The 23972-nt window shown below is 46.6% G+C and overlaps 1 protein-coding gene across 5 annotated transcripts in view; it reads right to left on the reverse strand.

Moving 5' to 3' along the window:
• Positions 1 to 23972, reverse strand: part of TSPOAP1 (TSPO associated protein 1) — a 65625-nt gene that overhangs the window by 10779 nt on the left and 30874 nt on the right. For all 5 annotated transcript variants that reach the window (XR_004550239.1, XM_034069096.1, XM_031043109.2 and 2 more), the window contains 16 exons: positions 21220 to 21403; positions 20681 to 20901; positions 18833 to 18942; positions 17187 to 17296; positions 14918 to 15733; positions 14240 to 14391; positions 12575 to 13168; positions 10770 to 11075; positions 10315 to 10494; positions 5137 to 6249; positions 4408 to 4531; positions 4106 to 4257; positions 3755 to 3923; positions 2319 to 2390; positions 1909 to 1947; positions 850 to 953 (listed from right to left, as the gene is read on the reverse strand). Coding sequence is in view for 4 of the 5 variants with exons in the window: in XM_034069096.1 (XP_033924987.1) it covers positions 850 to 953; positions 1909 to 1947; positions 2319 to 2390; positions 3755 to 3923; positions 4106 to 4257; positions 4408 to 4531; positions 5137 to 6249; positions 10315 to 10494; positions 10770 to 11075; positions 12575 to 13168; positions 14240 to 14391; positions 14918 to 15733; positions 17187 to 17296; positions 18833 to 18942; positions 20681 to 20901; positions 21220 to 21403 (4446 nt within the window). In the remaining variant the exon portion in view is untranslated. The remainder of the gene's footprint in view (positions 1 to 849; positions 954 to 1908; positions 1948 to 2318; positions 2391 to 3754; positions 3924 to 4105; positions 4258 to 4407; positions 4532 to 5136; positions 6250 to 10314; positions 10495 to 10769; positions 11076 to 12574; positions 13169 to 14239; positions 14392 to 14917; positions 15734 to 17186; positions 17297 to 18832; positions 18943 to 20680; positions 20902 to 21219; positions 21404 to 23972) is intronic.

Raw genomic sequence — 23972 nt, forward strand, 5'->3', positions numbered from 1 at the left:
ATGCTCTCACTGCATTATTCTAAGATAATCCTCCATCCTTAAAGCACTCTGTCCTCAGCTGCAGCCTGTCTTGCTCAGGAGATGCTCATGAGTCACCTCTTGGCCATACACTCCTCTCTGATGCATAGAAACAATCTGAATCCAAACCCCGTGTTTATGTTTGCTCAGAGTAGACTAACACTGCTATGGAGAACAGAGAACAGAGCATGTTCTAACTTAGAAAGGTTATTTTGCAGAAAGGATTCAGCACTGCTATCTTTCTACCTCAGACTTATCCACAAAAACACTGTCTGAATTATGTGCAGGGACTGCTTGAAAAGCAAAAACTTAGAATATTGATCCATTAAACTGTAGCTAAGTCTTCTTGCTTGAACAAAGACCTACACAGGTATTCAACACAAAAGACATGCTCCAAGACACACTCAGCTGAAGTGTCAGAAGTCCATTCAAACTGTTAAGCAGGTTTTCCCTTTTGCCAGAGTGTGCCCTCGATCAGCTGCTAATAGCAGGGGCTGCTTCCTCCTGCCACAGATCTGCTTAGTCCCATCTAATCATTAGGGGATGCTACAAGGCCATGAGACACTCATGGAGTTTCACTGAGACATATCCTGAAAAACCACTATGGGTATATTACATCATGTTCTTTGCAGATAACTGAATATGGGTATCAGAAAATGCATGAGACCATATCAGCAAACTCTAAATGTTATGACTTTAGCCAGCCCTTTTTATCAGTAAGATTGCCAAGCTACAATGAGCACTTTGGTCAAAACAGAGACAAATGTCCTGGGACAGAAGGAAAAAAGAGGAAAAAGAAACCTATGAAAGGAGTGAGCAGCTGGTGCTTACCTCTACATCTGCATTTGGAGAGCTCTCCTTAGGGTTATAGTCAAAGACAGCCACCATACGGCGAGGAGTAAGCAGTTCATCCTCACAGTCTTTATGCTTCTGCCCTGCAGGACATAAATAAAATGCAATATCCTCAGCTGGAAGTTCTAGGACAAAATCCCAAATCACAGCAACTCCTTCAACATTCCTGCAGTGGACTGAGTAAAAAGAATACCAGGGGGCAACTGAATGGGTGAGAGATCTTAGAGGCCATAGAGGCATTTAGTACAATAGTCTTCTGATCTCCTGTATAAGTACAAAAGTGGGAACATCTCCACATTCCAGCATCCTGGTGTCCTGCTATATATACAGGAATGTATTATTCTGTATTTTCTGACTGTACACACTCACACAAATACGTTTATATATATGTACACACACAGGACAGCAGTCTCCTTATAGGGTCTCGAATGGACATTTCTCCTCCCTGCACACAATGACCTGCTACTGAGCTACAAAATTCACCCCCCAAGTGCCAGGGGAACAGCAAAAGCCCTGGAGAGCATCAGTCACAGCAGCAGAGCCTAGCATGAAGGGAAGCAGAGGCCTCATCATCCAGAGAACATGCTGCACTTTCAAAGCCACCCACTTGCTCAGCCAGGACTTAAGAGACCTCCTCTGCGTCTAAAAAAGCAAAGCCTGGTGTTACAGAAAACACACACTGTCCATCCCTTATGTCCCTGCTTCAGGTCAACACTGGATGGGCTACCAAGAGGTTTGCAGGCTTGGCCTCTTGGGCATCAAGGGATGACCGTGCACCTAAGGACCTTAGGTTTTAAGGACCACAGCATTGGATGTGCAAGAGATTTCTCTGCTTCTCCAAAGCACAACAAGTGCCCTTCACCTCAAACACTCCCTGTTTAGTCAAAGGCCACTGAACCTCTTCATTTGTGAGAACCATCATTTTCTTACAGTGCTCTGAAGCAGCACTGCAGGGTCTTGCATTGGCTCTCAACTGCAAAATGTGTCTGTATTCTGATCACGCACTATCTACTCATAGTATGAAAGAGCAATTCTCACCTGCATGAGACTTGTACTTCTCCTGTTTATCCAGCCCTTCTGGGGGAAGAAAAGGTCTCATCAGTCAGAGTTCATCTTTCAGCAGTGACCACATGACAGAACTGACAAACAACAGTAGAAAGAACAAAGACCAAAGCAGCAAACAACAGAAGCAAACCACTCATGCAACTCAAAGTCCACACCAGTAACCATGACCCAGGGACGTAACAAGAAGCAGAGGGCAAGCTCCAAAACTATGAGACATCACTGTTGTTAAAAACTTAACAGCAGCATAGGTTGGGTTCTCTTTCCACTTCCTAGCAGTTGTACAGAGACAAACATCTGGGGGTCCTGTAAGCAAGTAGCAAAAATTCAATGCAGTCTGTAACCCTATTGCAAAAAGCAAAGAGGAAGCAGTGGGTGACACAGACCTTTCTTGGAGCGTCTGGGTTTTGGAGGAGGGATGCTTTGGCGGCGTGGAGGTGGAGAAAATGTGCCATTTCCTTCATAAAAATCCAAAAAAGCAAATAAATAGACAAGAGAAACACAGTGAAGGGAAAGTGAAAAGCATATTGAAGAGTGAACAGGCAACAGAGCAGCATGACATGCCTCCCCTGGGAAGCAGACACAGTGATTTCTATGGGCACAGCCCAAATCTCCATTTCTCATGTGTGGACTCAGATGAGGCATGATCCATAGCCCAGATACACACAGAAATCCACACTGTATTTATGCCCCTTAGCTGTATCACAGTGCACATCAGACAAACTGCTACACTTTATGTTTCAGAAGCAGCATCACAAGGATAAAATAAAGTCTTGTTCCATTAACACTTGAAAAATGCCAGGTGAGGTGCACCCCATCAACTGCCTCAGTGGGAAGGAACCTGGGGAAGTCTCTAGCTCCAGTTTTTGCATTAAGCAGGGTCAATACAGGACGAGTCCCCAGATGAGCCTGCAGAAAGAGCTCCCACACCAACCCCTCCAAGGCATCTTCTTAGTTACAAGGCAGGAATATGGGTTGGTGGCAGCAGGAAAACAACAGGCACAAAAAGCCTGGCTACTGAAGGAAATCAGGTTTCCTCTTTGCACATACACATAAGGTATATGTCTTCTTCACTACCATCACCCTTCTGAAAACCTTCAAACCAACCACGTTTCCTGGAGTCTCAGGGCTATTAAGTTCTTCTATTCTTCTGAGGGCAGGGGAGTCTTGTGTATTCACACAGGAGAAAAAGTGTGAGTGCCCCAGTGTGAAAAAGTGCCTTATTCAAACCTCTTCTCTCCCTAGACCTGAAAGAGGCCAAAGGACACAAACCTACCAAAAAATTACATAGCCACAAAGTGAAAGCAGAAGACACCTTTGATCCCTGTCCTCCTCAGCATCAACCTGCCAGAGACCCACATTTAGGAGTTGGGCACTGTCAGCCCCATAGCCTCTCGGGCAAGATACTGGGTCTCACTACAGGGAAATGGAAACAAGTTGGACTGCTTTTTATTGGGTTTTGTTTGGGTTTTTTTTCTTTTCATCTGCTCCTCAAACTGTTTTTTTCCCCCTTCGCTAGCAAGGATCAGCCTCATTCACACTCTGTGCTGTGCTGAGCTGTGCAGACATGACACCTCAAGCACAGGAGCAGCTCCTGCAGATGCAGACTCCGGCTCAGGCATGAACTGAGACCTCAGAACATCTGCCTCCCTCACCATCCAGACTTCCCTGCTTGCTACTGCAGCAGCCACTAAACGAGGCTGGGGATCAGCCCTAGAGATAGTTCTGGTGCACTGACCACGCAGCTTGACAGCACGACTGAGCTTTCCACACTTCAGCAAAGGGACACGCTGACAGTGCACACATAAAGGAGACACAGTACCTATGCTCTCCATCGATGTGTCAGCAGGCAGGAACCCTTGCTTTAGGAGCTGCTTCTTGATCTCATTATTCTCCACCTGGACCTCTGATACCATGTTGCATGGAATGTAGCCCTCCCTTCCTGCACATTCACCCCTGTAAAAGCCATCAGCATCCTTGTCTCCACATATCTGCAAGGAAAAAGACAGGCCAGAGACTGCTGAAACCACAGGGCCTGAGATGAACAGAGGAGAAAGGGAAGCTAAGGAAACTCCCAAGATGAAGGAGTCTCTGCCTTGAAGGTTTATGGTGTCCTTGGGACATCAGATGGAACCATAAAGAGTAGAAAGTGTTCACTAAGGTGTACCCTTACTTTCAGGATCTGTCCCTCCTTAAATGGGAGCTCCTCTTCTGCTGCATCAGGGTTAGGAGACATAGAAACAGGATCGTAGTCAAAGAGAGCCACAAATATTCTAATGCCATCATCTTTAACAGAGGTTTCTGAAGCAGTGCTCCTTGGAGGACCTGTTCACAGACAGGAAACACACAGAGAGAAAATCAGTACCGTTCCCCTGCCACAGCCCTGCACACCTCGAATCCTGCCTCTCCCCTCTCCCCTGCATTTCCAACCACCTCCCTCTCTGCTGCTGCCCAACTCTTTCCTTGCCCACTCACCTGCACTGGAGAGCACAGGCTTCTGCATTTGGCTTCTTCTTACACTCTTGTTCCCTCTCCTGCTGGGAGCCTGCCAGGCAGTGCGAGGCAGCTCCTGGCCCCTAGGATCCTTGTTACTGGCCGCCTGCAACAGGAACCAGCAGAGAGTTAGTAGCAGTCTCTGCCTTCCAACTTGCAGCAACAGTGCTCAGCCCAAACGCACTCCACAAAGAGCAGCGCATCCAAATGCAACATTCCTCTTCAGGGACACTCTAGAGCTGAAAGTACCAAGGGAGTTGGAAAACAGAACTAAGTACAGGCAGGCAGCCTGCCAGGCACTAGTGACAATCCCCTTGGTGAGGACAAGGACACAGGAAAGGGCATTTCGAGCAGGGGGGCAATGACATTACCATCATCATCTACACAAAGCTTCAACAATTCAGCCTATTTCACCAGGGATTTTCATTTGGGTGCCACAGCCTCCCGGCATGGGGAGGAAGACCCAGTGTGAAAAGGAATACTGCATCAGTGACACTCAGTCAGCAGGAAAAGCAGAAGCAGCTAATACAAGAAAAGCCACGGAGCAGCACAGAACTACAGAATTTCTCAGGTATTCTTCCGAAATCCCAGAGGAAGGTCCTTTCTCTGGACAACACTGAACAAAGCAAAATACAGGCAGGCCAGGGAAGCAGAGGGAAGCTAACGCCACTGCAAGCTGCTTCAAAGCCAGAATAGGAAAAGTCACCCAACCCTTTTGTGCAAGGAGGTGCTACGTATCCCCTTCGAAGGATGTTCGAGCCTCCTTCTCCAGCCAGGTGACTTACAGTCCAGCTCCCAGCCCTGCTCCTCAGAACTGCTCTCACATCTCAGTGCTTCCTTCTCCTGGCAGAAGAATCGCAGGCGCCGGCTTGGAGACCCAGCCCACTCCATCCCCTGCTCTTCCATCATTTCCAGTCTGGTCAGGTCCCTTCTGCCATCCATGTGGACAACCTCAGATTGGCTGGAGCAATGACTCCAGTCCCCTTGACAGCTCTGGGACCTTTCTGGCCACAGCGTCCTCTCAGGGGGGGAAGCACAGGTGGAATCCTCATCATCTTCAGAGTCATATTCAATGTCTATTTCCAGGCTCCTGGGGCTGGAGTAGCGCGGTGCCACCACAGCAGGCTCTGCAAACCCTGGAACCACTGCTTTCATGGGTTTTTTTCGTAGGGTGCCTTGTCTGGCACGACTGTACATATCAAACCCTTCTTTTGCACCAGCACTGCTCACAATGTTCAGCTCTTCCCTGAGGCTAGGAGCTCTGTATAACCCACCTCCCATCTGACTGCAGTTGCCCAGCAGACGACTGCAGTGCTCTGTTAAATCATTCTGTCTCTTCCTACCCATCTCAGACCGACTCCGGGTCTTCTCTCGATAATTACTTCCCTTCTTCTTGCTCCGAGCAGGATTTACCACAGCCCCAGACCTCAGATCATTCTGCTGGTAGCCACAGTTCCAGCTGGCTTTCCTCTGACTCCAGGCTGTCTGGACAAAGGCAGGATTTCCATGGTCAGCATCCCTTCTGCTCTCCTTAACACCATGCTCCTCCTGCAGCATCTGGGAGGTGTTAGTCCCATCTGCCTCTAGAGACGGCTCCTTGATGTTGAGTGTCTTCTCTGCTCTTCCTGAATGGTAGGTAAGTTTTTCCCGGCAGCCTTGAGGATCCGCCTTTTCCTCCAGAACACAATCCTCATCCTCATCTTCATCCTCATCCTCAGTCACTTCAGGGATGCTAAACAACTTCTTGCTGTGGTTCTTCTGAAGCGGCAGCTCTAGTATTCTCTCCAGAATTTCCTCATCGCTGTCAGTATCACAAAGATCCATCTGTACCCAGCCCCCGAGAAAAGCCACAGCCAGGACAAGCAAAGGGAAAAAGAGAGGAAATAAACATTACAAAGAGAGGCAAAGTTACAGCTGATTCCCTCCCAGCACAGCAGGATGGAGCGGCGACTGTGGTCTGCAGCGAAGCAAGGGTAGGAAGCAAACGAGAGCAATGGGGCTTTGGCAAAAGACAATCAGATGAACTGACAATGCAGCGGAAAGTGAGAAAGAACAATGCATGGAAGAGCTCCCTCCCAGCCTCTGCCTCTACACACACACGCTGTCTGCAGCACCTTTCATCCTGCCCACTGGGTTCCCAACAGCTTCAGCATCCCCTGTCTGGGATGATGGGGCAGGAGAGGCACAGTTCCTCCCGGCTGTTCACTAATGGTTCACTGCACACCAGAGCTGATCAGGTCCCTGCCTCTGCAGGTATGAGTCTCACAGCCCTCCCTTACCTCTGTCCTTGCACTGAAACAGAAGACAGTGACCCTGTGCTTGATCCAGGTGGATCAAGAACTGGTTGAAAGGAAGAAGGCAGAGAGTTGTGGTCAATGGGGCAGAATCCAGCTGCAGGTCTGTGACCAGTGGAGTCCCTCAGGGGTCGGTGCTGGGACCAGTGCTGTTTAGCATTTTCATCAAGGACCTGGATGAGGGAACTGAGTGTACCCTCAGCAAGTTCGCTGATGACACTGAACTGGGAGCAGTGGCTGACACACCAGAAGGCTGTGCTGCCATTCAGCGAGACCTGGACAGGCTGGAGAGTTGGGCAGGGAGAAACTTGATGAAATTCAACAAGGGCAAGTGTAGAGTCTTGCATCTGGGGAAGAACAACCCCATGTACCAGTACAGGTTGGGGGTTGACCTGCTGGAAAGGAGTGAAGGGGAAAGGGACCTGGGGGTCCTGGTGGATAGGAAGATGACCATGAGCCAGCAATGTGCCCTTGTGGCCAAGAAGGCAAATGGCATCCTAGGGTGCATTAGAAAGGCTGTGGTTAGTAGGGCAAGAGAGGTTCTCCTCCCCCTCTACTCTGCCTTGGTGAGGCCCACCTGGAATATTGCATCCAGTTCTGGGCCCCTCAGTTCAAGAAGGACAGGGAATTGCTTGAAAGAGTCCAGCACAGAGCCACAAAGATGATGAAGGGAGTGGAACACCTCCCTTAGGAGGAGAGGCTGAGGGAGCTGGGTCTCTTTAGCTTGGAGAAGAGGAGACTGAGGGGTGACCTCATCAGTGTTTACAGATACGTAAAGGGTGGGTATCAGGATGATGGAGCTAGGCTTTTTTCAGTGATATCCAGTGGTAGGATGAGGGGCAATGGGTGTAAACTGGAGCATAGGAGGTTCCACGTTAACATCAGGTAGAACTTCTTTACTGTAAGAGTGACAGAGCACTGGAACAGGTTGCCCAGGGGGGTTGTGGAGTCTCCTACATTGGAGATATCCAAGGCCCGGCTGGACAAGTTCTGTGTGATGTACTCCAGGTTACCCTGCTCTTGCTGGGAGGTTGGATGAGATGATCTTTGAGGTCCCTTCCAACCCTTGGGATTCTGTGCAGCGAGACACCCTTTGGAGATGTTGTTACTATGGCAGGACCTTCTCTAGGCCCTTCCCATCATCTGCCAAGGTCCAGCTCTACAGTGATTTATTGTCTGCAAATCCAGGTGAACAGAGTTGCCACAAATACACATGAAAACCCTTCACCTCAAAGGGGTCACATAGACTTGTATTTCACTTGCAGCTGGGTAGCTGCCTATCAGCTTACATAAAGCTTTTGGGAAAACATTGCTGAATTTTAAAATTTCCCTTGGACCAAATGAAGAATTTATGGTTTGTCTCCTACTACATTTATACTAGAATCAAAAGGGAGCATCCCAAATGTATAGTGTAAAGTAGGTTGGAAGTTACCTATAAAGGTCTCTTGTTCAACCTCCCTGACAATTTCTATCATGACATGTTCTAAAAGCATTTACAAATAGCTTACACAGCATACACAGTTATTGATGTTTCAAGCTACTGCCATGAGCAGGCCTGGTCAGAGAGAATTAAAAACTGAACCACAGTGGGACAAACAAAAGGCAGCTCTAAGCTGTCTATTTATTATTCCAACCTTCATAACTCTTCCCAAGCAAAAGCTGGTCTTGAATTCTGTTTAGAATTGGTTGAAGAGGCCTCCAGAGGTCTCCAGTTCAATCTCCTAATTGGAGCAGGACTGGTGCAAACAGTAAATATGTGTCTTTGCTTAGCTGAGGCTTGAAAACACCAAAGAAGGGAGGTCCCCCACCTCACTGGGGCCTGTTCCAAGGCTGCACCACCCTCCTGGGAAAGAAGTTTGTACTCATCTCCCAAACAGACACTCACAACTGCTGCCTCTTTGTGTATAATCTGCCAGCAACAAGACACCTTGGGCTATCTCATCATTTTAACCATCCTTCAAACAGTTGTAGGCAGAGACAAGATCCCCCCTCACCTCCTCCTTGTCAGACCAAACAGGCTCAGCTTCCTCAAACTCTCTTCACAGGACACACACTCAAGGCTCCTACCTTGTGTGCACCAACTAGGAACATCTGCAGTTATAAATGCAACCAGGAAGGCCAGTAAGACCTACTTTAGCTGTTTACAGAGTTGTGGCTTTTGCTTTTGAGTTCTAATATAATAACTGGTTTCAGGAATTTAACAACTTAATTGAGGTTAAACTTTTTAAAAGCAGCACCTCTTCATTCCTTCATCCCCCAAATCCTGACAGAATTGGCTGAGAAGTCTTCAGATAACCCAAAATGTTACTAAATATAGTTACTAAAATCCTAGAAAACAGTGCTGTTGAGACCTGGCCCACTTCAGTCACCATCTTCCTTCACTCTACAAGGTAGTGTTGGCAACTCTGTGCCACAAAGCTTCCTGCCCCTGATGCCCTCTCCCCATTCAGCATCTTGTCATGCTCATGCCCTCAACCTGTCACTGCCAGAACTGAAAACAATCACTTTATTAGGTCAAGAAGCACCAGTGTGCTGAAATCAGAAGGATGCGTGTGGGAGAGTTTGCTGTTTCTTTCTCTCACACAAAAAGACAAACCCCCAAAACATTCAGGCCAATAAAGCATCCAGGAAAACAAGATAAAGAACAGCATTCTTGACTGGCAGCACATTTACTCCAGAATCATTACTCTGTCTGTTAGTGATCGTTTAATGCTCACCAGATCCATCTGTGGTGAGCAGCCACACAGGTCAGCATCAACCAACTACAATGTTCTCTGGTCACATGAATAAAAATGAGGGCACTTTCTTGCTATGCACATGTACCACATTTCCTGCAAATCTTTCTGATTTCTCAGTCATTCAACCTCAATACTTCCCCTCATGCACATTCATGTCAAGTGCAAAGATCTGTACTATGACACCTTCCAGTCATGCAGTTCTCAGCACAAGACCTGTCACAGATGCATTGCAACACACTAATTAGCTTTAACTGTTTAACTTGTCAAATGAATTAACAGAATCCCTCACTGTTCAGCTCAACCAGTGCTTCCTCACTTGCAACATGTGAATTGCAAAGCCACAGGTCCTGCAGTTTCAACAAGCCACCCCTTCCTACAGAGACCACCAAGGTCTATCCAAAATAATCTCCACTAGATTACTGCCATTCAGCATTGCCTGCAGGACTAAGGCCAAATGTTACACGCTGTTTTGCCTTAGGAGGGATGGTGGGTTGGTACAGGATTTACAGATGGGTGGACTTCACAGATTCTTTGTGTTCGCTGTTTGTATCTATATTAAGAACTTGATTGATAGGATTGATTTTTACCCGTGGGTCCTAAAGTTCACATTGCATTGTGTGTTTTTCCAACTAATTAAACCCTGGGTACATTCATTACACATAAACACCCTTCCCTCTAACAAAGAACTCGCATTTTTACTAGCTTAAGACAACACTGGAAGTAAAAGCAGAGCAGGCAGGAACTTAGCCAAGCACTGTTGAGAGCACTGGGCTCAGACCAGCACCTTCTCCTGTGAGCTGATGACATGGGATGGCTGCACTAGCACTCCCCACAAGCATTACTCAGCTACAAGTTACCTTTTCCCCATTATCCCCGTAAACTGACTCTCTTTGGTCCCATTTCTTCTCTTCCAGAGCTTCTGAAGACAGCTCATCTTCTTCCTCCTCTTCCAAAATGTCTGAAAGGTCAGAACTACGGCTGTGCTCAGCAAAAAGGGTCAGCGGTCGTCTTCCAATTTCAGATAGTTTTTCTTCTTGCTATTGAAAACCAAAACAGATTTCCTCAGCCCTCTCAGACATTGTTTCAGCAATAAAGTAGCACTTTACCTTTCTCTATCACATACAGCTAAAAGGTAGCAGGAAACACACTGGGCAGCACCCAGTGCTGCAATTGGCATGTGTCTATACACACACACACACAGCCACACAAAACCAGCAGCCTGCAGAAGAACAGTACTGGGGAAAACCCAAGGGTGTCAAATAAAATCCACATCCCTCCATGGGCACAGACATTCAACCAGCATTAAACAAACCTCTCTCTCCACTCTGGACATTTCTTTCATCACCTCTTTGCCTGGGGACAGCCTCAGGAATTCCTGGCAGCTGCTCCCACCCGTGCTTATGTCTCCTTGGAAGGTGCCCTCTGTGCCCTCAGCCTGGCTGGGGGAGGGCAGAGGCTCTGGGCTCAAGTGTTTCTCCTTTGTCTCTTTCCCTCTTTCAGCACTGGCACCTTCTGGTGACTCTTCCACAGAGCATGCATGGCAGGTCTCCATATGTATCTCCAGACTGGTGGTAGATGGACTTCCCAGCTCTGGCGCTTTGGTTACAGATTGCTCCATCTGGGAAACAAACCAAGAAAAGGTCATCATGAATAGTGGAGATACTGTGCCATACCTGTGCACAAAAAGGGTGCCCTCACCACCCCAAACCTTAACCCCACGTGTTCTGCACTGCTGGTATATAAGTATTTTGGAAAGCAATTTGCAGCTGGGAAGGTTGGCCAACCCTGGAGCAAACCCCTCCCTGCCTGCAAGTAGGTACAGTCTGCACTGCTGCAGCTCTGGCTACCACACATGGCTCATGGAAGCCACAGAAGTGGATTGACAACAGCTGGTTTTAAAGCAGCAAGAAGAGCCCCATGCTATACAACAAGGTCAATTCCCACTCTCATGTGCCAGAGGAATGTCGACATACCAGCTTGCAGGTTAGCTTGAGCTGCGGGTGAGGATACTACCCCACTACTTCTTGGAGCTGGTAAGGGCTGTGAAGGGGAGGGGCATTAATGAAGAATATACATGGAGAGTACAAGTGCAAGGCCCCATGGCTCATCACCAAGCTGCAGTACAGAACGCTTACAGATTTGTGTTACCCTGTCAGCTCACCCTGGTGTTTAAGGAAACTTCTGGGAGATGGAGGAGTGGAACCTCAGGAACAAGGAGGGGAAGGCAGGTGGGCCTTCATCAATCACCCCTTTCTATAACCCTCACTCTAATATAAGGCAGCCTCCACTTGATCTGAACAGGCCAAAGGCATTCCTCCAGAAGTCCAAGGTGGAGGTTTTGCTGACCTTCTTCCTGGCTTCCCCAGGGACTGAAAACTCAGTCATTTCATGATCACTTTGCCCAAGATGGCCACAACCATCACATCACCCACCAGTCCTTCTCTGTTTGTGAACAGCAAATGTAGCCAGACATCTCCCCTAGCTGGCTCACTCACCAGCTGGGTCAGGAAGTTATCTTCCACACCGTCCAAGAACCTCCTGGACTGTTTCTTCTCTGCTATATTGTACTTCCTGCAGACATTTGGTAGACTGAAGTCCCCCACAAGAGCAAGGGCAAGTGAACGTGAAACTTCTACCAGTTGTTCAAAGAACTGCTTCATTTGTAGCTTCATGCTGGCTGGGTGGTTAATAACAGACTCCTACCAGGGTATCAGCTGCCTTTCCCCAACCCTCACCCACAAACATTCAACCTTCTCACTCAGCACTGATTTCCAGGCACTGATGCACTCCCTGACATACAGCACAACCCCACCTCCTTTCTTTCCTTGCCTATCCCTTCTGAAGAGCCTCTAGCCATCTACTGCAGCACTCCCATCATGCAAATCACTCATTCACTCACACTTCTATGATGGCAACTATGTTATGATTTCCCTGCTACACAATGGCTTCCAGCTCCTCTTGTTTACTGCCCATCCTGTGGGCACTGCCATAGGAGCATTTAAGTTGCCCTGTGGACCTGGCCTCCGACAGCAGCACGCTACCCACTGGCTCATTGCTATTTCATTTCATTCTCTGTCCCAGCACACATGGTACTGAGCAGGAGATGTAAATAATTACCTGCACATCTGTCCCTTCACCCAGGCCTTGCAATTCTGCTTCCCTTGAAGGGACAGGCTTCATGCCCTCATCAGGGAGCACTGTGCTACCAGCTTGCTGAGGAGGCACAGTCAGGCATTTCTTGTCTCGTGCAGCATCTGATCCCTGTGGGGAAGTGCCTGAAACCTGCACCAAGGAAGCACTGGGAGAGGAGAGGTGCGGCGGTGAAGAGGCTTTCTCTGGCAGAGATGATGCTGAGCCATTGGGGCTGGAGGAGACATCAGTCAATTTGGCATCTGAGGTATCAGAGGGAACATTCTGTCGAAGCAGGAGTGCAGCCATGTGGGGGGTGGGTGGGCTGCGTGAAGGCAGAGAGCCCCTGGGCTCTCCACGGGGCAGTCTAGAGGTAAAAGTGGTAGAAACAGCAGAATCTGAAGGTGAAGAGTGGTGAGAGGCTCGCAGCAAAACCGGGGAAATGTGGGCTGGAACCGAATCCACCGACTCCCCATACAGAGACATAGTTCTCACAGATACCTCCCGGCACACCTGGAACATCTGAAGCTGGGACAAGTCCACCAGGACACTCCCAGCTGTTGGAGAAGTCACTTCGATCACCTGCGAGCAAAAACCCAGGAAGCAATTATTTACTGTGCACGCAGTGAGAGCGACAATTCCTGAACCCAAAGTTAACAACAGACCCCAAAGCTCTGGAGAGCTGACATGCAGAATTCCCACCCTTCTGTACAGGATCAGGGAAGAACAAACAGTAAACAGAAGTTGTTGTCAGAACCATTTGAAAAACCGGTTATTCTATTAAATATTACTATATTCCTTCCTGCTCTAGGTTTTAACTCTCCTTGTTCCCTAGACTTTAAAAGGCAATCACTTTTTTTGTCTTCCCTTTCACCTGCCTCTTCCCAGACTTCTCCTTTTATGACCCATGTAGAGGAAAAACCATTTCCTTGATAAAAGAGCAATCATCCAACACAGCAGCACTCTGGTTTTCACTGTGCTCCTTTAAACAGTTGTGGCTTGCTTCTCCCATGGCCAGTGGCACATCACGTGTGCAGAAGACTGCAAGCCACTTTTAATACAGAATATCTTTGGAGGTTCTTCATCAGTGCTCATACTGGTGCTCATACTGGCACTCATACTCTGGGGTGTTTGAAAACATCTGCCTTTGTCTGTCCCTTCATTTAAAAAAGGGGTGGAGAACTACATCACATTCTCATAGTGCAGAGACAAGCCCCAAGTGGTGGCAAGGTTGTGTACTTGTACTTGTATCCTGTCTATGTCATGTGGATTCACTGCTCCTTCAGGTCACTGTTTCCCCAATGATCAAGCTAGTGCCTAGGGTGAAACTGAGGAGGCTGACACTAATTGTCCTGGTTTGCTAGTGAAGGGTCCCACCACAGGAACTTTCTTAGCTTAGTTATACCAAAACCACATAAAAAATCTGGACGTAAGTCCCTTTTGGTGTGCATGGGGCAAAGCAAACAGCCCAAGTTCTGTCACTTCTCTGATACCATTCCTTTCCAAGACAAGGACTGTCCCTGCCTCCTCATGGCACGCTTACTGAATCAAGCTTTCCAGGTCCTGAGGCTCTGCAACTGCCCTCTACTCCTGCACCAGCACACAGTCCCCCACCTGCACAAAGGTCAGCCTTGCACTGCACCAGCACAATACCTTCTGTCCATCCGCATACACAGCGTAACCCGTGACTCGAACTCCATTGGAAGATCCTTCAGCATCAATGGTGACAGGTAACCAGCTGATAACAAGGATACCTGGCGAGGGACCAGCTTCTACCTGGACATCCAAAGGAGCATCAGGTGTGCCTGCAAGAGACCAAACAGATTTTACCTCGTTTAATTCACTTTAGAATAAAGCTAAACTAAACCCTGGTTAGAATCAAAGAGAAAAGTCCCACACCAGACTTGGCCCTGCAGAACCATACCAGAACAACCAGGCTAGTCTTGGGAAATGACAGAACCAGAGAAAATAGAGTGCTCTTGTTCTATGAAAGCTTTAATGCACAGAAAACAGAATTTTGCAAAAGTAGCTGAGACCAAGACGCAGCACCCCTTAGAGCAAGGTCATGGCAAACCATATCTTCCATGCCTGCAGAGACATGCTGCTAAGACTGGCAAAGAGAATGCCTTCCCAGAGCAAATGAAAGCAAAAGAGAGAAAATTGTTAAAATAAAGGAAGAAAAACATTAAGACAAAACAGTACAGCATGTCAGGCTTTGGGACTACTAACCCTTGCTTCCCTTCACCCCAAGGCTTTGCAGCAAAATAATGACAGAGCTCACTGCTCCAAGCACTCCATGCACAATGGCAATGGGCATGACTGCTCTGATACCTGCTAGTGGGGTAGTGAAGTGTATCACAGCAGAGTTCTGCTCCTGCCCCTGTGGGACCTCTTCCCAAGGTGCTTTCAAGGGCCGGGCCTCCAACTTGGCAACATACTGAGTGCTGGGCTGCAGGCTGCGGAAGGTGTACCAATAGACCCCAGGTTTTGTTATGTCACACTCCTCCCCATTGAGATAGACCACATGGTTGTAATTGCTGTTGCAGGGAAGCCACGTGAGCTCTGCTGATGTGGCAGTGACGCTTCTTACTTTCAGCATTGTTGGTGCCACACAAAAATCTTGCCCCACAAAGAAAGTGCATCGCAGTTTATCAGAATTGCCTCGCTCTGTCACAGTCTGCACAGATACACGGTAAGCCTTTGTCTTTAAATCCAGCTTTTCAATCACTGCTTTGGTCTGAAAGCCACTCTTCACATTTTGACGTAGCTCTTCATCCACATAGATGTTGTAGCTTTGTACATCTGGGCAGCCAGCTGGCAAAAGTGGTGGTTCCCAGCCTACAACTACGCTTCTGGCAAGCTGCTTGATCAAAGTCAGTTTTCTTGGGTAAGGCACTGCTGTATGACTAACAGGTTCCTCCTGGTCTCCTTCTGCTCTACTGGTCAATGGGCTGATGCTACTCTCTTCAACAGAGAAATCACTCTTATCTCCACTGCTGGTGCTTGCACTGACAAAACTTTTCTCCCGGTATGAACTATGGGTGAGATCGTTCAGCTCCGAAGGCAGAAACGTCACGAGGTCATCATCTGAGACTCGCTCAACAAAATTGGAGGGGACCAGCCCTCGCCGGCCATCCATCAGCTCCCCTAAATGAGAAACAGGAAACCTGTTACCACTGCACCTCCTGTTCAGCTTTCCGACCCATCTATGAAGACAATGTGACAACACCTATGCTAAGGCATAACTGCACTGCAGCCAGGAATAAGGAAAAAGCAAAACAAACCTCCTGGGAAAGCTTCCTGGATTTCCTAATGCTTCCCTAGTTAGGTCCTAATAACCACAGTGAGAAGACTCCCTGCTCCACACATTCCAGAGCCAACTAACTAGAAAGCTGTTTTGTGCAATTAGCTTAAAAGGTTTTCCTTTTCATTATCCTATTGTTCCTCATCACAGCTACTTCACTAACTTGAGTGTCTTTTTCTAACCTTCCCAAACTATGCAGATTGACTGGGAGAAGATGTAAAACCATCACACAGATTTGGGGTTTGTAAAACTTCCTCAAGAAAGTCCTCCTTTCCAGCTCTGTATTCAGCTCTGGCCTTCTTTTTAGTTCCCTCCCTTGTTATACTAGCTTCTGTAACAAAGATGTCCCAAAAGGACCTATGGGGATGACTGACACCACAGCACTCTTGGTACGTGCAAGAACCACCAATGACAGCCAAACAAGCAAATGCATAGGGGTTGTACTTGTTTTCCCCTTTCAAACTCTCCCTACAGCAAATCAATTGAAAGCAGGGAAAGCAGAAAATGTTAGTAAAGAATAACCTTTTTATTCTTTAAACAACAAAGAAACAAACAAATACATGAGAAGCTTGGAAATAGAAAGAAACAAAGAAAGAAAGAGCCAGAACATCAAAAAGCAAGCAGTGCAAAATGACATGCATTTGCCTCAGCCCTTGCAAAGCACCTCAGTAAATTAGGAGCTTTCACCCCATTAAGTAACCCAGCTCCACACAGAAAATCCATTACAAATTTACAGTCTACAGTGCTCAGTTTCAATTCCATCTGCCTATTCATCGACCAGGATCATGTTTTCAAAGGTGCCGAAAGAGAAGCACACTATGTGGCACCGAGTAGGATACAAGTGTAGTTTGGACTGCTTATCTTAGACCCTGACTCTACCAAAAGAGCAAGAGGTAATGGAGCCCATCAGCTGTCTACAGTCTCTGGCTCACTATGCAGTCACCGGAAAGAGGGAAACACACCATCTGCAGAAAGTGCCTAGGGCTGAACGTGTTCCTCTCCATAGCTAGGGAAGGATCATATGGGGATGAAACCTGGAGCTCTGCTGAAAGCAGTGGAAAAATTACCACTCCAATGATCAGAATTTCATGTTTTAAAATTCCTTTAATCATGACATAAATAAACCTTCTTCCACAGAATCTGCTCTTCCCTCTAACAAACAAACTTTGGACAGAAAATCTTTATCTTGAAGCTTCAAGACTGACTACCCTTCTCTTGTTTGGTTTGTTTTGGGGTTTTTTAAAAAGAGGTCATCTCCACAGCAGTTTGGTGACATTTCAGTCTACTAAAACACACCTTCAAAGAAGCCATCTTCATCCATTTCTCCATAGATGTAAATATATTCTCCAGCAGTCAGCGGAAGCTCTGCCTCTGGATTTTCATTAGGTCCATCAAAAGGATTGTAGCTGAAATATTTACAATACGAAGACTTACTTTGTACAGGAACTTTCACAGCAACACATTCAAGTTGTGATGTTAGATCAGCCTCAATTCACTGGGACTGCCTCCACTTTTTGCAAGCAGCAAATTGCACACAACAGTCAAAACTCTAGTTTATGGTTTTATATCTAACTAATATGTTCAAAAAGCAGCTAGAGATAATTTTCTGAGCAGCAGAACAGAAAACACCAGGCATGTGATGTCTGAAGGAACAGATCAGGATGACTCAAGAAAATATGTAAGAAAAGACTTGAATTACCTGAGTGCCTGAAGGTACCAAGTAGATAAACTGTGGGGCTGCATTTCCAAATAAACATTCTTAAATTCACCTGCACCCAGAACTATTTGATGTAGACAGCTCTCTAGATTTCATGCATTTAACAGTTTTGACCAAAAAAAACCCACTGGAAGTGTCCAGAACTTGTCAGGTTACACTTTACCTGTCATACAATGGTCAGGGACAAGCACAGCATCTCAACATTCCCATGTTTAAAACTCTAAGAATGAGCTGATCTGTGCAAGAACAACATGCACAAGAAAAACATCACCTTTTCCTTCATAATTTCATAATTATCCAGCCCTCAGGATCCAAGCTATGAAACTCTCAGTGCTGTAACTCCACATTTAAACAGCAGTCCAAACCCTGCATTAGCATGAACATGATAAATACATTGGTATTTGGACCCTTGGTAGTTCTAGCCTGCCTTCCCAGTGACACTTGAGCTAATCAGAGGGTCTATCACAGGAAAATGCCTCATGAAAAAATGGGCATCTCACTGGACAAAGCTTTGCAAGCATCTCCTGCTCTTTAGCCTTTAAAAGGGAATTCAACATGCCAAAGCAATGTCATCCTCTCTATGAGCTGAGTGAGACCTTATGGGCCTGAGACTCAGACATGAAGCACAAATCACATTTGATCTGCTCCTCACAAGCACAAAATCCTCCCAGTTCTCTTCCTCTAACCCACAGCTGAAGGGTATGTCAATACTCTGAACTCTGAGCAGCAATTTGGGTTTGGTAATGTTGGCTCAGTGGACAGCAACAGTTACCAGAAAATCCGGGTTTATTCTGTGCATTTTTTTGTCCTTTTAAAGTTACAAGCAGAAAGACTTTGGCCAAAAACTTCAGGAATTCTGGGCTGAAATTTCCCTAATTGTTGGAATAAGATTTGTTGGAGAAAATTTCTTGGACTATTCTGGAGAAACCATACATTTCAAGCAATGTGTCCATTCAAACTTAAGTTTCCATCCAATATCATGTTTTAAAAAATCAGTGTTACACAGTTCTCTTCACTGAACAGCTCATGACCTTCCTGTGGTTTTCTTAAGCTAAGCACATTGGATTCACTTTTGCAGGAAACAACTCGTCTCAAAAGATCTCATGGAGAAATAAGATACATGGTCTAAGCCACCCCTAACAGTGGTAAATCCTAGAGAAAAGTGAATTAGGCAACTATGACATAACCTGTCTAACCTCATAGAGCTCAAGAAATGATCCATTACCTGTATCGAGCTAAGAACACTTGGAGCTTTGCAGGGCCTTGGCTGCCTGGCTCTGGCATTAGAGAGATGCTGTCAACATCCAGTTCTTCCATTTCACTTGCAGTGTCCACCTAAAAATATTAAAGATGAAGGGGATGATACCGCCCAAATCAGAGTAAAGGAACACTCACAGGATTTGAACATCACTGAATGATTCCTCTGAGCTCATGTACAGTGCCAGTGTGGCCACTGGGCTATGGGCCATCTTGGAAGAATGACTTTTAAGGTGAAGAAGCAGTAATAAGAAACATCAGCTCCAACCTGCAGCTTCACGCCTTCCAGTCAGACATTAGGAAAAATTCCTTGCCCAGGGGTGATGCAGTATAGGCACAAGTCCCCACTGTGGCAGGGAACTTGGAGCCTCTGCCAGGCTAAGCCACAGCCACCCTGACCTAGTGTCGGTGACAGCCCCACTGGAGTAGGATATTGGACTAGAGACTCGGGAAATCCCTTTTATCCTACATACCCCTAACTCAGTATCCTCTGTCTCCAAGCACTTTTGTTGGGGCACCTCCCCTCCAGCAGCTGAACATACTGCAATATAATGTTTATGTACTTTCAAAACACTAGAAACTTTTAGTAGCCTGATATGCTGGTTTTAGCTGGCATAGTTAATTTCCTTCCTAGTATCTGGTACAGTGCTGTGCTTTGGATTTAGGATGACAATAATGTTGATCACAAATGTTTTACTTGTTGCTAAGCCGTGTTTACACTCAGTCAAGGACTTTCAACTCTTCTCACTGTCTCACCAGCGAGGAAGCTGGGTGGGCACAAGTAGTTGGAAAGGACACAGCCAGGACAGCTGATCCTGACTGACCCAAGGGATATTCAAGACCATATGGATCATGCTCAACATATAAAGCTGGGGAAGAAGAAGAAAAGGGGAGGAGGAACATTCAAAGTTGTGACATTTGTCTTCCCAAGTCACCATTACTGAACACCTGCCTGCCTATGGGAAGCGCTGAAGGAATTCCTTGTTTTGCTTTGATCACATGAGTAGCTTTTGCTTTATCTATTAAACTGTTTTTGTCTCAGCCCATGAGTTTTCTCACTATTACTCTTCCAATTATCTCCCTTATCCTGATTTGGGGGGGAAAAGAGCACTCACAAAACATCAAAGTGCAAAAGGTGCCTCCCATGCCATCACACCCAGCCCCATTCACAGCACCACTTTACCCTAAATTGTCACATCAAGTGACATACAGCAGAGGGTATGAAAGTCTGCCTAAGTGAACCTTACAGTACTCTGTAAGAGCTCCTGGGGAGCAACAACAATGTAGGAGATGCTGGTGACACAAGTAAAGCCTATTAATTTCATATCTCTGCTTGCACAAACTCAGCACCTTTTCATGATTGCTTTCACCAGTAAAACAGAAAAGCATCAGTAAAGCAGTATCAGCCCCTCACCCACAGCTCAAGGCCAAAAATAGTCTGGACACAGCTCCTCAGCATGCTAAAACTGACAGTCTGCAGCCTTTGCGTGTTTTAATGGCAGCAGAGATGTCACAAGAAAGCTTAGCAAGAGCTTCTCTGTACCACCCATCAATCGACCTCCCCTCCCCACTCCCTCTTCCAAGCTCCCAGCTCTCTGTCTATTCAGTTGTTTCCTCCCTGGAGCACAGCAATACATTCAAATGAGCATTACAGACATGGGCTTCCAAGGCCTTTTATATTTTTTCCTACAGCTTTTCTCTTATTTTTCCCATTCTCTTCAGGCAGCCAGGAGTAATGAATACAACATTACTGGTGCTCTCAGCTATTCCTTTGTGGTTACAAAGCACAGGTCATGGAGGGAACTCCCATACTGACCTCTGGAGTTGGGCAGGATTTTGGGCTGTTCTGCATGGATTCTGATTTTGAAGAGTTTGACTGAGACTCCACTTTCTTGGCTTGCCTCTGAGAACTGGCAGCAGCAACTGGGGAGTCAACAGTGGTATCAGGCGCCTGATGCACCGACTGCAACTCATCAGTCTCTTCATTGTGAACCTTCTTTGTGCTCTGGTGAGTGAACACTCCAGGAACAGTTGATTCTGCAATAAAACAATCCATCCACTACTTTTAGCCACAGGCAGAATACAAGATCAGCAGTGAGCATCATCACAAGCAAACACCCTTTAGAGCAGCTGAAGTGTCTAAAAATGTGACTTATTTGAAAGTGAAACACACAGGACACCCTGGGCTCTTTGGTGAGAGAATGCCAACTTCTCTTTATGACTTTAAAAGAAACCAAAGCTATTTATAAGAGAGAGAGACAGAAATCCCCGAAGTGAATGAAACATTTGCATTATTTCCTGTACACCTTTCCAGCTAACCAAAAAACAACTCATTTCCAGCATCTCCAGAATTACCCTTCTCGAAGCGGGGCTGTGGGGTAGAGCTGCACAGAGCAAGGGGAAGCTCAGAAGTCACCAAGGTCGAGGTGAGCAGGTCGATTTTTCCTGTTTGAAGCCGGAACTGTTTGAGTTCCTGAGACAGGAGGCTGAACTGCTCTGTCTGGCTGCGACACTGCTCTTCTAGATCCTTCACCCGGGCCTGACAGGAGAAACACAAGATGAGTCACAAACACGTATCATGAGTGAGGCTCCAAACACCATTTGTCTTTACTGCATCTTTTCAGTGGATCTCAGACTCCAAGAAGCCAGAGGTGAACACTGCCCAGGACTGGTCATTAGGAAATGGCAGCTCTGCACCTATAGTGTCTTTGAAAACCTGAGACTCCTCATCCATGAGGAGACTGACTGCAGATTTGAAAGGCTGGCTTTGAACTTTGCTATCCTATCGAAGCCCTGCACAGGACCAGATGACAGAAGTAAAAGATGAATAAGCCTTGAAAAGAAGAAGACTGAAAAGGCTTTGTACATTTACTGGAGTGTCAAAATCATGCCTCTAAAAGGAATTGCTTTCCCAATGCTCTATCTCATCCATCACTCCAGAGGCTTCAGCAAGCTCCCAAAACCTTCCCCTAGACTCCCCATCATTCTGGGCAGGATGCTCAATTGTCTCTCCAGATTCCGGCTCTCCAGGCACCAGGAAGAGCAGAGAGCATCAGCATCCGGCCCATGCTGCAGAACATTTCTTTGCTGCAGGCAGCCCACACTTTGCCAGAAGGTCCTACAGGGATGATGTGCTCCAGGAAAGATACATCTCAGCAAGATGAGATGCAGGGGAGCCTTGGGAAATACTATGGAGAGGGAAGGACACGTTCCTACTAGAGAACCATTTGTATTTTCTAGCGTTCTCTTTCTACCATCTCTAGATCTCCTCCTTCCAAAATATTGCCAAGTCCTGCCTCTCCATACTCCCCAAGTGCAGGCATATCAATTCCCAGAGAATGCAACTGCTCCTTTCCCTCTTCTCACTGTCCCACCAGGCAACAGCTTACCCTGTCTTCCTAGACAGATATCCTCCACAGACCCTGCTCATGCACCTCAGCTAACAAGTAAACAAAAAGCATTAGTGCTGGATGGGAACGTATCATCTCATCAGTCATTCTTCAACTGAGACAATATTTCATTCAGCATTAGTGCATCTGGCTGAGGTGCATGCTCTGCCTCGCAGGAAATGACATCTGTTCCCTCTTCTTCCTCTGCACTGAGATCACAGCAGGCTTTGCAGTCAGTCATCTCATCACTGCATAGGTAAGAAGCATCAAAACACACAGCTGCATTGTGCTCTTCAAAAGTTTCCATTCTGCAAAATGTGTTTCAAGTGTCTTTTTCTCCTTCCACTCAAAAAGTAAAACATGCCATGTTAGATTGTGTGGGACAAAGTCTGGGTTTGAGGCAGCTCTAGAAATAACACATATGACCTGGAAACACTTTCTCCCTAGTCTAGAGTACAACAAAGCCTTTCTAACCCACTCCCAACTGACCTATGAGGGTGCATCTTTATTTTATTGTGACGTATCTGTTTGAAACATGTCAGTTTATTGCTTGTTTTCTTCACAACTAGCTAGATGCTCTCAGTCTCTAAAGGAAGCCGGTGAAGTCTCTGAAGTCCCCCAACAAGTAACTGTCTCAAAATTGAAAGAAAGTATCAGATGCCATGAGCAGCTTCCAAAAGTCTCTGCATTCTCCACTTAGTCAACTCCTTGTTCCCCAGCCGCATTGTAGAGGATTTCTCTGCAACCATGAGTGTTTGAATTTACTTAGTTAAGATCTTTCCCATAAATGCTTCTCCCCTATGCATTTCATTTTAATAGAGAAAAGAAACCATGAACAGCCAGAACAGCTGCACTGCATCAAAACAGGGCTTCCTCTAGACCAACATATGTTGTCAGATTCCACCTTGGGACAAGGCCTATGACAAGAGATGGGCAGAGAAAGACTGCAGGACTGAAGAAGTTTTCCCATCTTGTCTGGAGACCTGAGCCAGCAGATGCAAATGGATATTGTGTTTAATAGCATCATAATAGTACCTGGGTTCTCTAAATGCATTAATCACAGTTTTACTCCACTTTTATCAGTGGCCAAGCGGATAGGCTGGATAACCCACAATTTAATTCTGAGATACCCCATTAGTCAGGTGTCTTTTAGATCTTGTGTTATTCAAAACAATGTGCAAGCATCCCTTAAGTATTACTGCCATATCACACACAACGTGCACTTCTAGTGGACTACTTGCAGAGGTTCACACACAACTGAGCAAGCAGCAAGTTTCCAGGACAGGGCTAGGAGGCAGGAGGAGGAGGAGGAGCCTAGGGACATTGCCAGGAGCTTCAGGGAACCAACAGGAACCAAGACACAGAAGAGACAGGAGACTTTTGTGTCTATGCCCAACCCAAAAGGGCGACAAAGAGGAGCCTCACACCAGCTCAGACTGAGCAGCATGATTACCAGAACAGGCTGCAAGAGCAGGGAGCAGAGCTTGGTGGGATCAGTTCAATCACCAATTCAGGAGCTTGCTCTGATTCTCCACACCAAGCTAGATCCAACCACCCCTAGTACAGCCCTGTCTTCTTAGACACTCTGCTTGGCTGCCCTATTACACTTCCCCTACACGTGGCAGCCCCCAGCCAGATGTCCATTGTTACCCTCCCCCAAATCTGCTATATGTTTTTGGGACCAGAGAATCATGATGTTGCTAGGAGGGACCTCTATGG

Source organism: Melopsittacus undulatus, chromosome 13 (assembly GCF_012275295.1).
Source record: "Melopsittacus undulatus isolate bMelUnd1 chromosome 13, bMelUnd1.mat.Z, whole genome shotgun sequence".
Taxonomy (NCBI): domain Eukaryota; kingdom Metazoa; phylum Chordata; class Aves; order Psittaciformes; family Psittaculidae; genus Melopsittacus; species Melopsittacus undulatus.